General features: G+C 31.3%; 3 protein-coding genes across 6 annotated transcripts in view; 1 reads left to right on the plus strand and 2 right to left on the minus strand.

Moving 5' to 3' along the window:
- Positions 1 to 577: 577 nt before the first annotated feature.
- On the minus strand, positions 578 to 8,882 carry LOC100568554 (tRNA-specific adenosine deaminase 1). Of its 2 annotated transcripts, XM_003242205.4 has the most exons (6): positions 8,576 to 8,882; positions 5,752 to 5,985; positions 4,742 to 5,230; positions 3,619 to 3,920; positions 2,100 to 2,376; positions 578 to 755 (listed from the first exon to the last, which is right to left on the minus strand). In XM_003242205.4, the coding sequence occupies exons 1-5, from the start codon at positions 8,576 to 8,578 to the stop codon at positions 2,106 to 2,108; spliced, it is 1,299 nt and encodes a 432-aa protein (XP_003242253.1). In that variant the 5' UTR covers positions 8,579 to 8,882; the 3' UTR covers positions 578 to 755; positions 2,100 to 2,105. The 2 variants fall into 2 exon arrangements, with proteins under 2 accessions (XP_003242253.1, XP_003242252.1); XM_003242204.4 differs by lacking the exon at positions 578 to 755 and having other exon boundaries at positions 1,794 to 2,376; positions 8,576 to 8,881.
- Positions 8,883 to 9,440: 558 nt separating this feature from the next.
- Positions 9,441 to 12,458, plus strand: LOC100162423 (INO80 complex subunit E-like). 3 transcript variants are annotated; one of them, NM_001162064.2, is given in 6 exon segments: positions 9,444 to 9,485; positions 9,579 to 9,698; positions 9,768 to 9,949; positions 10,958 to 11,093; positions 11,357 to 11,513; positions 12,047 to 12,458. In NM_001162064.2, coding segments are annotated over 6 exon segments (618 nt in total). In that variant the 5' UTR covers positions 9,444 to 9,482; the 3' UTR covers positions 12,067 to 12,458.
- The window catches only part of LOC100160392 (ras-related protein M-Ras), a 12,564-nt gene continuing 9,691 nt past the window's right edge, over positions 11,605 to 14,477 (minus strand). Inside the window, exons 3-5 of the mRNA XM_029489377.1 lie at positions 13,432 to 13,585; positions 13,191 to 13,353; positions 11,605 to 12,167 (exon numbers count right to left, since the gene is read on the minus strand). Coding sequence (XP_029345237.1) covers positions 12,087 to 12,167; positions 13,191 to 13,353; positions 13,432 to 13,585 — 398 coding nt within the window. The 3' untranslated portion in view covers positions 11,605 to 12,086. The remainder of the gene's footprint in view (positions 12,168 to 13,190; positions 13,354 to 13,431; positions 13,586 to 14,477) is intronic.

Genomic DNA, 14,477 nt, shown 5'->3' on the forward strand with positions numbered 1-14,477 from the left:
ATTATTTATCATAAAGCGATATTCGTTATCATAATAATTTAATGATATTGTCGGTTTATTAGTTTTTGAATCGTGTACATATTAATTTTACCAGAGATGAATCATTTTTTGTATTATAGGTATTATACCTACTTATACTGACAATATTATTATTAACTGTTTGACGCTTTTTTTTAAATTATAAGTTTGAAAAAAAAAAATGGATTGATATTAGTATTATACGTAAATACGAAAAGTCCCCAATAATAATATTGTGTAATATGTATTAATGATAATGATTATATAATAATAATTAAATATTGGTACATATTGGTATCACGTGATATTTAGTTTCTATCTGCGTATTACCCAAACGATAATAAACAATAATAATAATAATAATAATTGTTGTACAGCGAGTTTAATTTTATTCTTATACACGTATAAGTATCATTATATTATATATTTATATATATATAGACAAACGTGCGCGTATATTATATATAATTATATATATATATATATATAACAGGAGTATAATAAATGTACATAATATATTTATAAAAATGAAAAAAAAAACAAAAAACAAATAATTGTATCATATTTATATTGTGTAGTTTTTCATTACAATGCTCAAAAATATTACTATAAATGTTATTAAAAACTTCGTGTGTTTATTGTTGTGTCCATCCCGTTGTAGTCTGTAAATCTTCAACGCGCGTCTCGGGCGGTAGACCTTATTATTTCCATCATCCACCGTCCATATCACGCTCGTCCTATAAAAACAACAACGAAAAGCGCCCGTTAACTTGTTTGCTCCAAATCGTATTTTTGTCTCCCGTCCGTTCGGTAAAATTGGTTTACAATCATAGAGTATACTATATAGATACTGTATACTACATCAATGACTTTGAGGGTTTAAACTTCAAGTGGACATTATAATATAAGCTATAAAGACTACATAGGTACATACTATATAATCCAAACACGTACGCGGGGGGTCTTTTGAATGTTCATAGTTTCAAACGCCCCTGCACGTAATATTTGGGGTTTTTTCTATGGTCTTCAATTATCATAAATACTAGATTGTCTGTACAGATCTAATTTTGTTATTTTAATTTTATTATAGGTATAGTTGCCTATATTACAAGAAAAAGTATTGTACTTAAGTATTATTATTTTTTGATAAAAAAAAAACATATCATGTTTATTGAAAACAATTAGTGAGAGATTATCTTCAACATTTTATTTTTAAAAACTAAGTACACCGCCTAAAAATGTTCCTTCGTATCTACGTCCTTGCACATATAGGTACATTATATTATATAGTATAAATTATACGACTAGCGTAAGTACCTATATACGTTTATATTATTTATTACGTATCGAAACCAACTAGATATTATTTGGTGAAAATGCGTACAATGTTAAGCACTGTGATGATTTTGTAACCAGTAGTCTGAAGTATAAGGACGCAAGAACACTTATATACTATTTAATAGTTAAAATTATACCAATTGATTAAAAAAAAATCACCACTTATTCTAAATTAAATAATGAAAAATAAGTATAGGTACTTTGACGAAAAGCGTTATGGTTGAACTAATATAATATTAATATCTGTTTATATTTAAAAACAGACCTCGGCTCGTGTATATACAGATAACTTCCAAATTGAACGGTCATTTTTATGATTTCAGAGGAAGTTAAGTGATATTTTTTTTTTTTTTGTTATTGAGCATTAAGCCCGGCAACTATGGCCATTAGCCGTTTGTTTGTAGGGGAGGGTAACTCTTGGTTGGTAAACACGTGTGTTAATATTAAATTATATTTTATTAAATAAGTGTAGATACATTTTTGTTAATTATTTTAAGATTAACGTATCGCTATTAAAAAACGAGTGTTGTTTAATAATTAATCTTTTATATTTATTTTTAATAACAAAAGAAAATGTCGAGCAAACCTATTTAATTTTAGAGGATAACGCCTGCGGCAGTAGTAAAAAAAAATGATAATACAATTGAATAATAATAAAACAATTGCTGTCAGTCGAATCGTTTTGTCACTCGTCCGGTGCGATGGCAGTTTGATTTGATAGTGCCAAAAAAGTAGGGCATTACCGCGAGTCACGTGAAGTCCAACAGAGCTTCTGGTTTCACCGTCCAGCAGCCCAGCCGGCGCCTAATGGCCGCCCATCGGCGTCGGTACGACGTGGCGCCCAACTTGGCCTGCGCATAAGTGACTTCTCGGCCTGCGATTCCACCGTCGCCGGCCATCAGATGTCGGCACGCGTCGAACAGCGACTTTTTGCACAGCGCCGAAGAACCGGTCGCCTTTCCGTCCACCGCCTTTTTTGTTGCACCCTGTTTGCGGCCGTTCACCAACACTTCGTGACGACTGCGATATGACACCGAGAAACCATAAACTTACTATTAAATACGATGAGATGTTTTTTTTATAATATAATATTATTGAACTAATATTTAATATCATCGCATGAATTTTAAGCATTTTTTAGAAATCTGATTTTTGGATATTTTCGAGTATACCTACCACCTACCACTTGGTATATGAACACCGTATTATCTCTAAACTCTGTAGTAAACTATAATATTATAATCAAATAGGTAAATGGATTTTTTTTTGTAAATAGTAAGGTCAGGTGAGATAAGTGTGACACGAAAATGCGTCACTAAATTGTATGTTTTTCGGTTAGGTATATGCAGATAATTGTTGCAGGCTTACATACCTTTAAATAATTAAATGTATAATGAATTATAACATCATTATACTTACTATAATCAAATTATATTGTGTCTTTATTATGGAGATTATACTATTGATTTTTTTTATTGAGTTAAAACGTCCTATACTTGCCCCATTTTCTGAGCAAATGCAAAATCTAATCATTTTGTTTGATAATTCTATATCATTTATAATAAGCTTGGGGGGAATGAATAAATTGATGAAAAAAAGATATAATTTGATTTTTGTTTTACAGAAATTTTTTAAAAATCAATCACTAACTGTAACTCGGAAACTATTCGTTCGAATTTTGATTTAGATACACCACATTGCTACATTTTTAATACAAATCATCTGCGCTGAATAATTTATACCTTAAAGTGAAAAGGGTGGTTCTCATTTAAAAACGGAAGTTTGTATCACCACAGGACACTGCTTAAATGGTACAGAAAATCTAGAGTAGTAAAAAATATGGTATATTTAAGTATATTTAAAAAATCTAAAAATAATATTTCGAATAACTGCATAATATGCAGTTTAATAGTCGTATTAAAGAAAAAAGGGATAAGCATGCTTGGTGAAACACTCTATAGAATAGTTTAGATAGACCAGAAAAGTGTCAAATGTGTATATTTTAGGTTTGTAACTTAAAACGAGTGTAATTTATGTATATGTGTGCAATGTAATGAGTATATGTACTGGCAACATTACCCCCTTCTTTATACATTTTTTTTAGTTATTAATAATATTAACAATTATATTGAAAATATAAGCACCAAAAAAATTGTTATTCTAAAAATAGCGAGTCAACATTTTTTTAAAGATAGTTTTACAGAACAATACAAATTTTAGTCATTACTTATTGGTTATAAAGATAATATAGTTTTCACTCACCCCCCTGACACGTTCGTGCCTCCTACCCCACCGTCAAGGCAATCGTCTTTCCACCAGACCACACTGGACGGACACGGCTTGCAGTCCGCGGCCACGCGGTGTTTGGCGTATTCGAACTCCAAAGAAGAACGCGCCAGTCGGAGCAGTGGAATCGACGGTGAACGAACGACGTATTCGTCGTCGGGGCAGTTTGCCCGTTCAATGACGGCCCGGCGCAAGGCCGGTTCAGAGTATGGACAACCGCCGCCAACGGTCAGCGACGACATGTACACCGGTTCGATGAGCAGCGACAACAAAGCTCCCTAAAACAAAATTGTACACACTATATTATATTATCAGGGTTCACTGAAGACAAAATTGTATTGTAATATATCTCATATCAAGAATGGCAGGTGGAATTTCGTACACTGTTTAGGCCTTATAGACCATGGGCTCGACATTTTTTTTTATCATACAAAATGTGAAAATTTGAAATTATTTTATTTTGAAACTTTTAAAAAAGTTAACAGGTTTATAATTTATAAAGAGTGAATTTATTAATGATCGATTAGCATAGAGAGATTACCGATGTTATAACTTAAAATGAATACAATTTGATTATATTATGAATAAATATAGTAACTACAGGTACTTAATGAAATTAATCATTGTCAACAATTCATTATAATATAGGTACTTCCGTACTTATGATTTTAAATCCAATCATTGTCCATAATGATTAATAACCCATTTTGCTTAGCTTTATTATTTTAAAATACAATATATTTTAATAATCTTTGGGCATGTATATTATATACGTTAGCCAAAGTTGTTGGCTAAACACTGCTAACTGCAGATTAGCATAGATGAGCATAGATGAGCGTTCAACTTATAGGTGGCAATAACCTCGGTCCGGCCCTGAAGTGGGCGTCAAATAATTTTATAAGTATAATATTTAATGTAAAAAACGATTAGGTATTTCAAAAAACATTATTTAATTAAAGCAGTTATGCAGTCATCCGTTAAGTGGATTAGCGAAAGCCGTGGCGATCACCACCTGCGGAGTGCATAATAAAATAGTCGATTTTGTCCTTTTGCACTGCTACTAATATATATATGTATAGGCGTATAGCTTGAGTTACACCTGTACGCCCGACGAGTGCCACCTCAGCAATTTGTCGCTACACGAAACGGACAACGTCCGGTCTCCTCGGCCCGGTTTAGTCCTGACCGCTCCGACCGCGTGATACGCTGCACCCGGAAGTCGAGGGTCCTGTCTCGTCTCTACGCTCAGACATTTAGCTCCGGTTCGGTGTATGTCGTCGTCGTCGTCGTCGTCACCATCGGTTTTACGTCTTTTTGCTTCCGGTCCGACGCCGTCGTCGTCCACGGCCGCCCGCTTGCCCCCGTCTTTTGGAAATATCGATGCGTCGCCACATGGCGTGTGACTGGAGAAAAAGTGGAAAGTCACGCCTGGTTGCAACGTCAGCGGACATGAGCGATCTGAATGGTTTTTCGGGCCACAATTTTCTTCTGCAAGAACTGATCCCCGCACAAATATCGACGGACGGCCTTTGCGAGCCGATTCGATTTCTTGGATGAAATACCGCAACAGAGCTCTGCGTGCCAAGACCTGAAACCCTCGAGGACAATATGAACTATATCAAAATATGATTCCGTCAGACGTTTTTGAATCCAAGCACAGCTGATTATATATTATATAATATTATAATTTATCTACGCAGGTCCCAAAAAATACACGAATGAAAGTTTTTTTTATTATCCTCGTACTATGTGGGTAAATACATTTTTATTAGTCTAATGAATGTCAAAGAAAAAATCCAGGAAGATAATATATATTATATTATATAATAGTGATGGGTGTATAGAATAAGGTTTTGTGTCAACCATTTCTGTGATTGGCTTACTTGATTCTCGATAGTCCCACACCAAAAAAAAAATACAAATAAATTGTTTGATGCTATTATAGGAGCTATATAGGGGTGGGCCTCCCACGGGTTGTTTAAAACAACTACAGTTTTGGTGATGGCTGTGAATTGTGATATATAGCCATTCCAGAATTTAACCCTATACCAATGCTCTGCAGAGTACCATAATATGCAGTCATACTACAGTCTTCGTTCGTCGACTCACCTCGGCGTGACTGTCGTTGACCACAGTACCTTTGTCACAGAGTTTACTGGCGCCGATACACTTGGTGCCGGTGGCCAGTGAGACGACTTTCGGCGGGCACGAGTCGTCCCCAGCCTGTACAACGCCCGACAAGAGTGTCCACTGTTTACCGGATATCGGTTTGCCCTTGTCCGGCAGCCTGTCGAATTTCTCCAGACACAGCCCGGCTACCCGGTCAGCGAAGTCTTCGGGCTGCTATATGACAAAAACATAATAAATCATATTATTATAATATACCTACGCAATCTATCATATTTTGTTTAGAAATATACGGTACAGACATTATATACCAGGGGTGGCCGGCGAGAAGAGACTCGCGAGCCACCAAATATATTAATAAAAATTGAAGAGCCAAGATGTAAAAAAAAAAGGTCATATTATTATATATTATATGACCTTTTTTGGCTCTTACGTTAATTTACGTCTAATGTTACGTTAAGATGCGAGCCGCAAAAGTCTATGACGCGAGCCGCGGTTTGGCCACCCCTGTTATATACTAATAAACAAAAAATAATATATAATTCAATAATGAAAACAGATGTCTATAACAATAAATGATTTGTTAGCTTACAATATATTATAGGTTGTAATATTGTATTAATAATTAATAAGTGTTTCAAGTGTTTTTACTACAGATGTAATGCGGGTGTTTTATTAAAAGCACGTAAGCATAACGAAATTATTTTATTTTTCAAATTAAAACATAATATATAGGTAGGTAAGACTAAATAATAAAGGTAGACTATATTTTTCGTAAATTTATTTTTGGATAATGTCTGAAATATTTTCGGATTAATTATTAAAATATAATGTGTTTATTAAATATAATATTTTAAACTTCATATTGTGATTCTAGATTCAGGTTTATGTAATTAAAAATATAAAATATTTCAAAATAATAAAATTATAGAAAAACCATTGCCGATATTACCTTATGTTTTCATTGCATGTTTATGTTTATATGGTACACATTTAGAGCAAGTAATGGCGGAAAAGCTAGTACATATGTGAAAATGTTTAAATAAAATATCAATAACTAAAGGTAAGTAATTGATACCTACACAAAATATATTTTACTTACCTGTATTTTATAATTTATTCATTGTCAAGCACTATTTTTAGCTTCAATCAATGAATAAATACAAATACATTTTCTTCAGAAATAAAAATGTAAAATCGCCAATGAAATCAACGTTGTTATAAACAGTTAGCAGATCGAAAAAAAAATTTTGGATAAGAACATGTTTGAGTATAAGAATATTCTTTAAATGGTTTTGTTTTTTTTTTTTAAATCGAAAGAAAATATCAAAGATTGAAAGTCATACAGTGAGGCTTAAGTAAAATTTCAGTTTACCAAAAAACCTATAATATAGACAGATACCTACCACTAAAATATTATACATAATATAGACATAGTACGAATACAAGCTAAATTGCTGAGTGCTGACTAGGTTCTTTGAATATTTGCAGATTATCTCATATTGCTTCGTTTATTAAATAAAATTATTTTGGAGAGTTTCTGAAAGAAAATGTATACTTCTCGCAAATTGTATTTTCACCGGTAATGGCTCATTTCTATTTAAATAAATGTTTTATTTATTAATTTAAACAATACATATTTATGGCTAGGTAGTCTAGGTGGCAGTAAGTGCTCCTAAATCGACATTTTTTGGACATGAGCCGTGGAAAAAAATTAAAGACTTTTCAATATTGTACTATACGATTATTATTCATTCTTAAGATTCTTTAAAAAAAAATTACACTTTTGCTATAACAAAAACAAAATATACGTCATAGACACTAGACAGACGCATAACAAGTACTGTTGGATTGCATTACTTATTATATTAGTTAAGCGATTTTAGTAATTATTGGTATCTAATTTTAGTTTTATTGCCATCTATATTGTATTATTTAACTAAACGATTTTTTACCTAACACTAAATTATAATATAATATTATAGAAACAAAGAAAAAATAGTGTATTTATTTATATTGATATTCTAGTTACAGGTATTCTAGTTACAGGTACCCATGTGAAAAATGTGAATTGAAAAATGCAAATTGTAATTATTTAATTTATATTTTATATGAACTATTTAATGAATTTATATTTCAAATTGTGAACTCATAGCCCCCATGAACATTTTATATATCTAAATTTTAGACAGTAATTGATGGAAAATATGTATCTATCATATACCTTATACTAATATAAGGTCTATGGTACCTATATATAATATTATTATTATAATTATTATTTTAACTGCTCAATGTTAAATGCTCAAATGTTCAATGATCAACTTTAAATTTTCAATTAATTAATCAAAATAAATAAAGAACTATAAACGAAAATAAAACATTATTATATGTCTGTCGTATATACGTATATAAAATCTAAATGTTTTTCCCTCGATGGTGGGGTAACGTCAAACGCGACGGCTCGTTTTTATATAATATGACCGTGTTACAGGTCTATGATACCAACCACGCTCGGTATTGTTATCGTTATCAGTTATCACTTATCACATACATAAAAAGAGTTAGGACCATTATAGAGTAATATTACTCTAACCTAAGTAATATTACTCTATGGTTAGGACTCGCTAGTCGCTACTGAATATTATCATGAATTAGTTCATGATATTAGGAACGCTTAGGACCTTTGCTGGGTCTAATTTTTGATATTATAGCACATTATAGTGTAAGAGCAAACAATTTGATATAAAAGGGCGCATGCCGTATTGCCGTCATAGTGGGTCACCTAACTATTGAATATACGTACCATCGCTGTCCGCTGAACTGCTACTACAAACCTCCTGGTAACGAAACACTCGTACAATCAATATTATACATAATAATGTAAGCTGTAAATCTGATCGCTGATATCGCTATTTTGTATAAAGTGCTATCACTATTCATAATCCATACATGGCAAATAGCAATAAAGACGGACTAAGATGAACTGGCCACTGAGTACTGACATCGAAATATCGAATTATCGAAACATTCAAAAGAATTTCGGTAGACCACAAAATGTCTGGTGTTATGGGGACGTAACTGCTACCAACGCGCATAGTGGCTTAATATTAAACTACGGACACGATAACATGGCGTTCGCCGGACGGTGGAGTCCACCGGGTGGACGGTGTACCATACATAATAATTATAATTTATAAAGAAATATATATATAATAAATAATATTTTAGTAATTAATATTAATATAATATAAATAAATCTATGACTTGCACATTAATATGCACACGTTTTAATAAAATATGTTTTGATGCTTAAAATTAGAAGTATGCACTTGAAGGAATTTAGAAAACAAAGTTCAGTGAAGTGACTACTAAAACTTAATCGATAGATGGCAATCATGATACTCGTATCACCTATAAGGCTATAAAGCACGGTTTAAGATATATCTTAAACCGTGCTATAAAGAATAATATTACTCATCTACCAAATCAATCATACCCCCAGTCACCACTCGTTTCTTAGACTCCATTAATGACTAATGTAACAATTAATATTGTGATTTCAGATTTGTGATAATATTATTATATTTGAGATCCACTGAAATAATTGTTATTTATTTTTATGCCAGTCCATTATTATCTGTTGATAACACAAAGATAACGATTTGTTTATTATTATTTAATATTTATTAATTATTATTATTGTTTAAGAAATGGTAAAGTTGTATTTGTATACTAGTTTTTATATTTTATGTTTAATATTGTGTATTAATCATCGTATTAATATTATTTGTATTGTTGTTGAGCAGGGTTCCGAGAGCCCAAAAATGGTTGCCGATGAAGAAACGTTTGATGAAAACAGTTTGGCCGAGGCAAATTCTAAGGAACAGTACAAAGAAATGAAAAGAAAATTGCGGCTTTTAGTCTATGTGAGTGCCTTAGAGTATTAAGTCTTTATTGTTAACAAATTTATTTATTTGTTTAATTTTGTGTGCAAGGAAAATGAAATCTTTCAACAGACCCTAAAGACTACCCAACGGAAACTCCTGAAGGCGTCACGAGATAAAAATGTTCTACTGGACAGGCTGATAATGTATGAAATGGTAGATCTCAGTAGTAGCGATGATGAACTGACCGAGTCATCGGATGAAGGCGATTCTACCAAACCAGAACCTAAGAAGTAACTAATCCGCTTTTCTTTCACTATGCTGTTTTATTATATACCATGGTGTTCAATAATATACTTTATTTTTATGTTTAGAAGAGTACAGATGAATGTTTGATACCTAATGAACAAATTATGATATGCATGTACAAGATGTACCTATATAGCTATATCTTAATTTCTGACCTTAAGTTAATACCTAGGTGTTCTTATAGTTATCGCCAGACTATAAACAAACATAATAAAATAAATTTTAGATTCCAAATGAAATAGCTTTTAGAGACCTCCCCAATATATGTATGTCCCCTCGCCTATGAACACCATTGCTTTTTGGTAGTTTGAATTGCTGGTATGATTAAATCAATTTTAACATTGACCTAAAGTTCAAAAACTAAAAGGTTTTAGTAAGTTTGATATAGCAAGTAGTGATGGGCAACAATATCGATAATTTGATACAATATAAATATTGTGACAAATTTCTGATTTTTCTTATATCAATATTATTTTATATATCGATAACTAGTTTTTCCTTCTTCTATTCAATTACCTAGTTAAGTAAATTTTTGAATTAATAATAATTATATATATTCATTTATATTAATTATTTATTTTAATAAGTAATAACTAATAACTAATAAGTACTAAGTAGGCAATATTTAAAATGTGTATTTTGACATTTTTGATACAATATTGAACAACTTATAATTTTTAGATACAATATCAGAAAAATCGGAACAATTGTTGCCCATCACTAATAGCAAGAAATAACAAATAAATGTTTGGTTACCTGTTAATATAATAATTGTAACTTAAAAATAAAATTTTCAAATTCTTGCTTAAATTACAAAAAATTGTAATTATTTAAATTAATTGGGTATTCTTTATAAAGTTGCTTTGTATCTTTTTCTAGACAAAATATAAAATAAGTATTTAAAGGTATAAGACATTTTCAATAGACCAATATTTTATAAAATAAAACAATGTCAGAGAACATTTCTAATATTTTATTCACATGTGTTGTAGGCGAAAAGATCCACCGGCAAACAACAACTCTTCAAGTGGAACTAGTAAACAGTCTATTAGTCCTCAAAGGACTAATCCAAATCCAGCCAAAAAACGAAAACCTTCTACTCCTAAAGCTTCTAAGTCTGCACCAATGGTAAATCATTATTTTTATTGGAAATTTAAAACTTGTGCTATTGTCAGGAAAGATGGACACTTAGTTAACATGGTCTGATTAACCTTTCCCTCAATTTTCATATTTTTCTTCAATTATTTTACAACACTGCTACAATACTTTTAGAATTTAACTTCTCTTTTTACATTTTATAGAACGTATAATTCAAACCTTTATAATTTGTAAATATTTATTGTAAAACCTGTGAGTAAAATTTGTATATCTGTAGTAAAATTTTTTTTCAGCCACTTCAATCAAATGAATCTCATTCTAACAATGTATTGTCAACGGCTGAAAGCAGTAAAACAATGGCTGAACCAAAGTCAGGAAACAGTTTTAGTCAACACAGTTTAGCAACAGACATGTTTAATGACACTTTTTCAGCGAAAAGTGAATCAAACAGTATGTATGACATAGACACATCACCTAACAATATTGCTGAAGATATGATCAATGTCGACAGTATAGGAAAATAATTTATTCAATAAATCCATTTTTTTGTGAACTTATATTTTAATGTTTAATATTGTACATTACATCTGTAACAACATGTGTATATAGGTTGTATAAAATAAATGTAATTTTAAAATGTAAAGCATTTGAAAAATTTTGTTTTACTTTCAGTCTGTCGACCATTGTAAAATCGCAATTATTTATACTCTGTATAAATTGTTCTGACATTACTTAAACTTATACTATAAAATGTAATTTAATACATAAGAACTGTTATGTATATTATGTAAATCTGCAAAACGGTTTCAAAATAGTGTTCAGACTTTACTTGGTGTTACAATCTTATTTGTGTACAAAATTGTGCACAAATAATATTATAATATTAAATTATTGACTTAAAATACTAATATCGCTGGTTATAAATTAGGATTATTTTTTATTTTGACTTATACTAAATTTGACATTTGTTTTCATTTCTTCAGGCACTTTCACAATAATATGATGTTGGCAAGACATTGTGGTTTACATGATTAAGCATTTAGGACGTCTACGGCGACGGTCCTCGGATAATTCTTTAGGATGGTTCCGTATGATGCGCACCACCTGTAGGGGAGAAAAAACCTGTTAGTATTTTGATACAAAAAATTAAGCTATTTGATGTTGAGTCAATTTTATACAGGAGAACAGTTATTAGACAAAATGTGTTAATGTTTTGGTTGCTGCATGTAAAAGGTTGACATTTACAAAACTATGTTTAATAATGTTATACTATTTGTAATTAATTGTATATTATTATATACTAAGTTGAATTGTTATCAGATAACATGTGAAAGTTGTAAATGTAAGATATATTCTTCTATTAACAAAAAAAAATAAAATTATTCAATTATGTTTCTATGAGAGAATCATATTATTATACTTGAGAGGTGTATTTTTGTACCACAAAAGTGTTATCTTCAGTACAGCCGAACTACACAAATATGTTAATTTCATCAGATCGATAAATGATTTTTGTTAACAGAATCTTAAGATTCCAAAGGTTTTCAACTAAACAAGGTACTTTTATATATATATATTATTTATGTCTTACATGTAATATTTTTTTACAAATGTAAATTTTATTCTAAGACCACTTATTTTAAAACTAAATAATTTACAAATTAAATCATACTGCCGCATTAGTTTCAGCATGAAGGTGAATACACATTTATTTACTGCCCTGATGCTACAAATAATTTTACTTTACTTATTTGATTCCTAACCTTGTATCTCATACCCTAAATATTAATCAGCAAAGTAAAATAATATTTTTTTAATTTACCTACTTATAATTTTAAAAAGCTAGTAATTAAATCATTTAAATCTGTTGCATATGTAAATAGCCATTAATCTCTTACATATAACAGACAATTTCATTAGCCCCCATTCAATCTTAACAGCAGTGTTGTATTCATGGGAAGGAGGGGAGGCACATAGTAAAATTTCAGATTCAATTAAATTATTTGCCATAAATATAACACACAGTACCACAGGTTCTTAAAAAAATGTAATTGGCATATAATGAAAATTATTCCTATATAATATATTATATGACACGAATAATAATAATAATTCAATCATGTAAACCTCGTGAAAAGCGCCGTCGATGTTTTGCGGTGGATCTTTGGCGCTGGTTTCCATGTACGGCAAATTTAATCTGTTAGCCATCGCGCGACCTTCGCTCTCGCTGATCTTGCGCAAGTGCACCAAGTCTACCTTGTTGGCCACCAGTAGTATTGGATATTCGTCTCTGGCAAAAGGAATAATATTTATGTTTTTACTATTAATTGATGGCCTTTCGTCTCCGGCCCCCACTGTATACACTTACCTGTCTTTGACCCGAAGTATCTGAGTGAAAAAATTAGGAACGTTTTTGAAACTGTTCGGGTCGGTGACCGAATAGACAATCATGAAACCATCTCCTTTTCTCATGTACTGCTCTCGCATTGCACTGAACTCTTCTTGACCGGCCGTGTCCAATACTACGAACAAAACAAATACATCGATGAAACATAATGATGATCAACCGAGAGATGATAAGCGATCGTAAACGGTGTTGCGGTGAATGTGGATCCATAAACATGCTCTACTGCAGACTTACTGCTCTATCAGTTTTTAGGATTTTATATTGATTAAAATGCTAAAATGTTCCGAGTACCCATTTGACCTTATGATATAAAACATAGTTTTTAGGGGAAAAAATCTAATTTTTTTACAATGCACATATTAGTAATACATATTAAGGTATTAAACTGCAGGTATCTCATAATTTTAATTTCTCATTTCTCTTTAAAAGTGTATATCAAATGTTGACTATGTAACAAATAGTGCTTTATAGGCGTTTAACAATACATTATAATTTATGATTATAAATTATAATATTCAAGAGTGATGTTGTACCTAGGCGTTTAAAAACAGGAAACAATGACACGGCTATATTACAATGCATGCATGGCTGTATAATACACTTAAATGCAAAGGTTCTTACGAAAATTCTATGATAAATTGTTATGATCAATAGTAACTTCAGTCTTCAGAGAGAAGCATAGGCGCAAATCACCTAAAAATATCAGGGGGGCTTAAGCAACAAAATTTTTTTGGAGAAAACAGACCCGCTTCGCCCCTCACACACCCCAACAGTACCACACCATATATATTAACAAAATACAAATCAGTAATCACACAAATCCAACGGGACGGAATGCAATAAAGCTACAAAACTATTTTAATCCTATTTTGTGGAATTACCTATACTGCGGGTCTAATAAGAGAAAACGAGCGCATCGTGCCATCGTCGCGGTCGGTCTGCGTTGACACTAGATACGCTGAATCTTATAATTTATATATAATGTTATAATTATGTTGTAAATGTTC

This window comes from Acyrthosiphon pisum, chromosome A2 (genome assembly GCF_005508785.2).
Source record: "Acyrthosiphon pisum isolate AL4f chromosome A2, pea_aphid_22Mar2018_4r6ur, whole genome shotgun sequence".
Classification (NCBI taxonomy): domain Eukaryota; kingdom Metazoa; phylum Arthropoda; class Insecta; order Hemiptera; family Aphididae; genus Acyrthosiphon; species Acyrthosiphon pisum.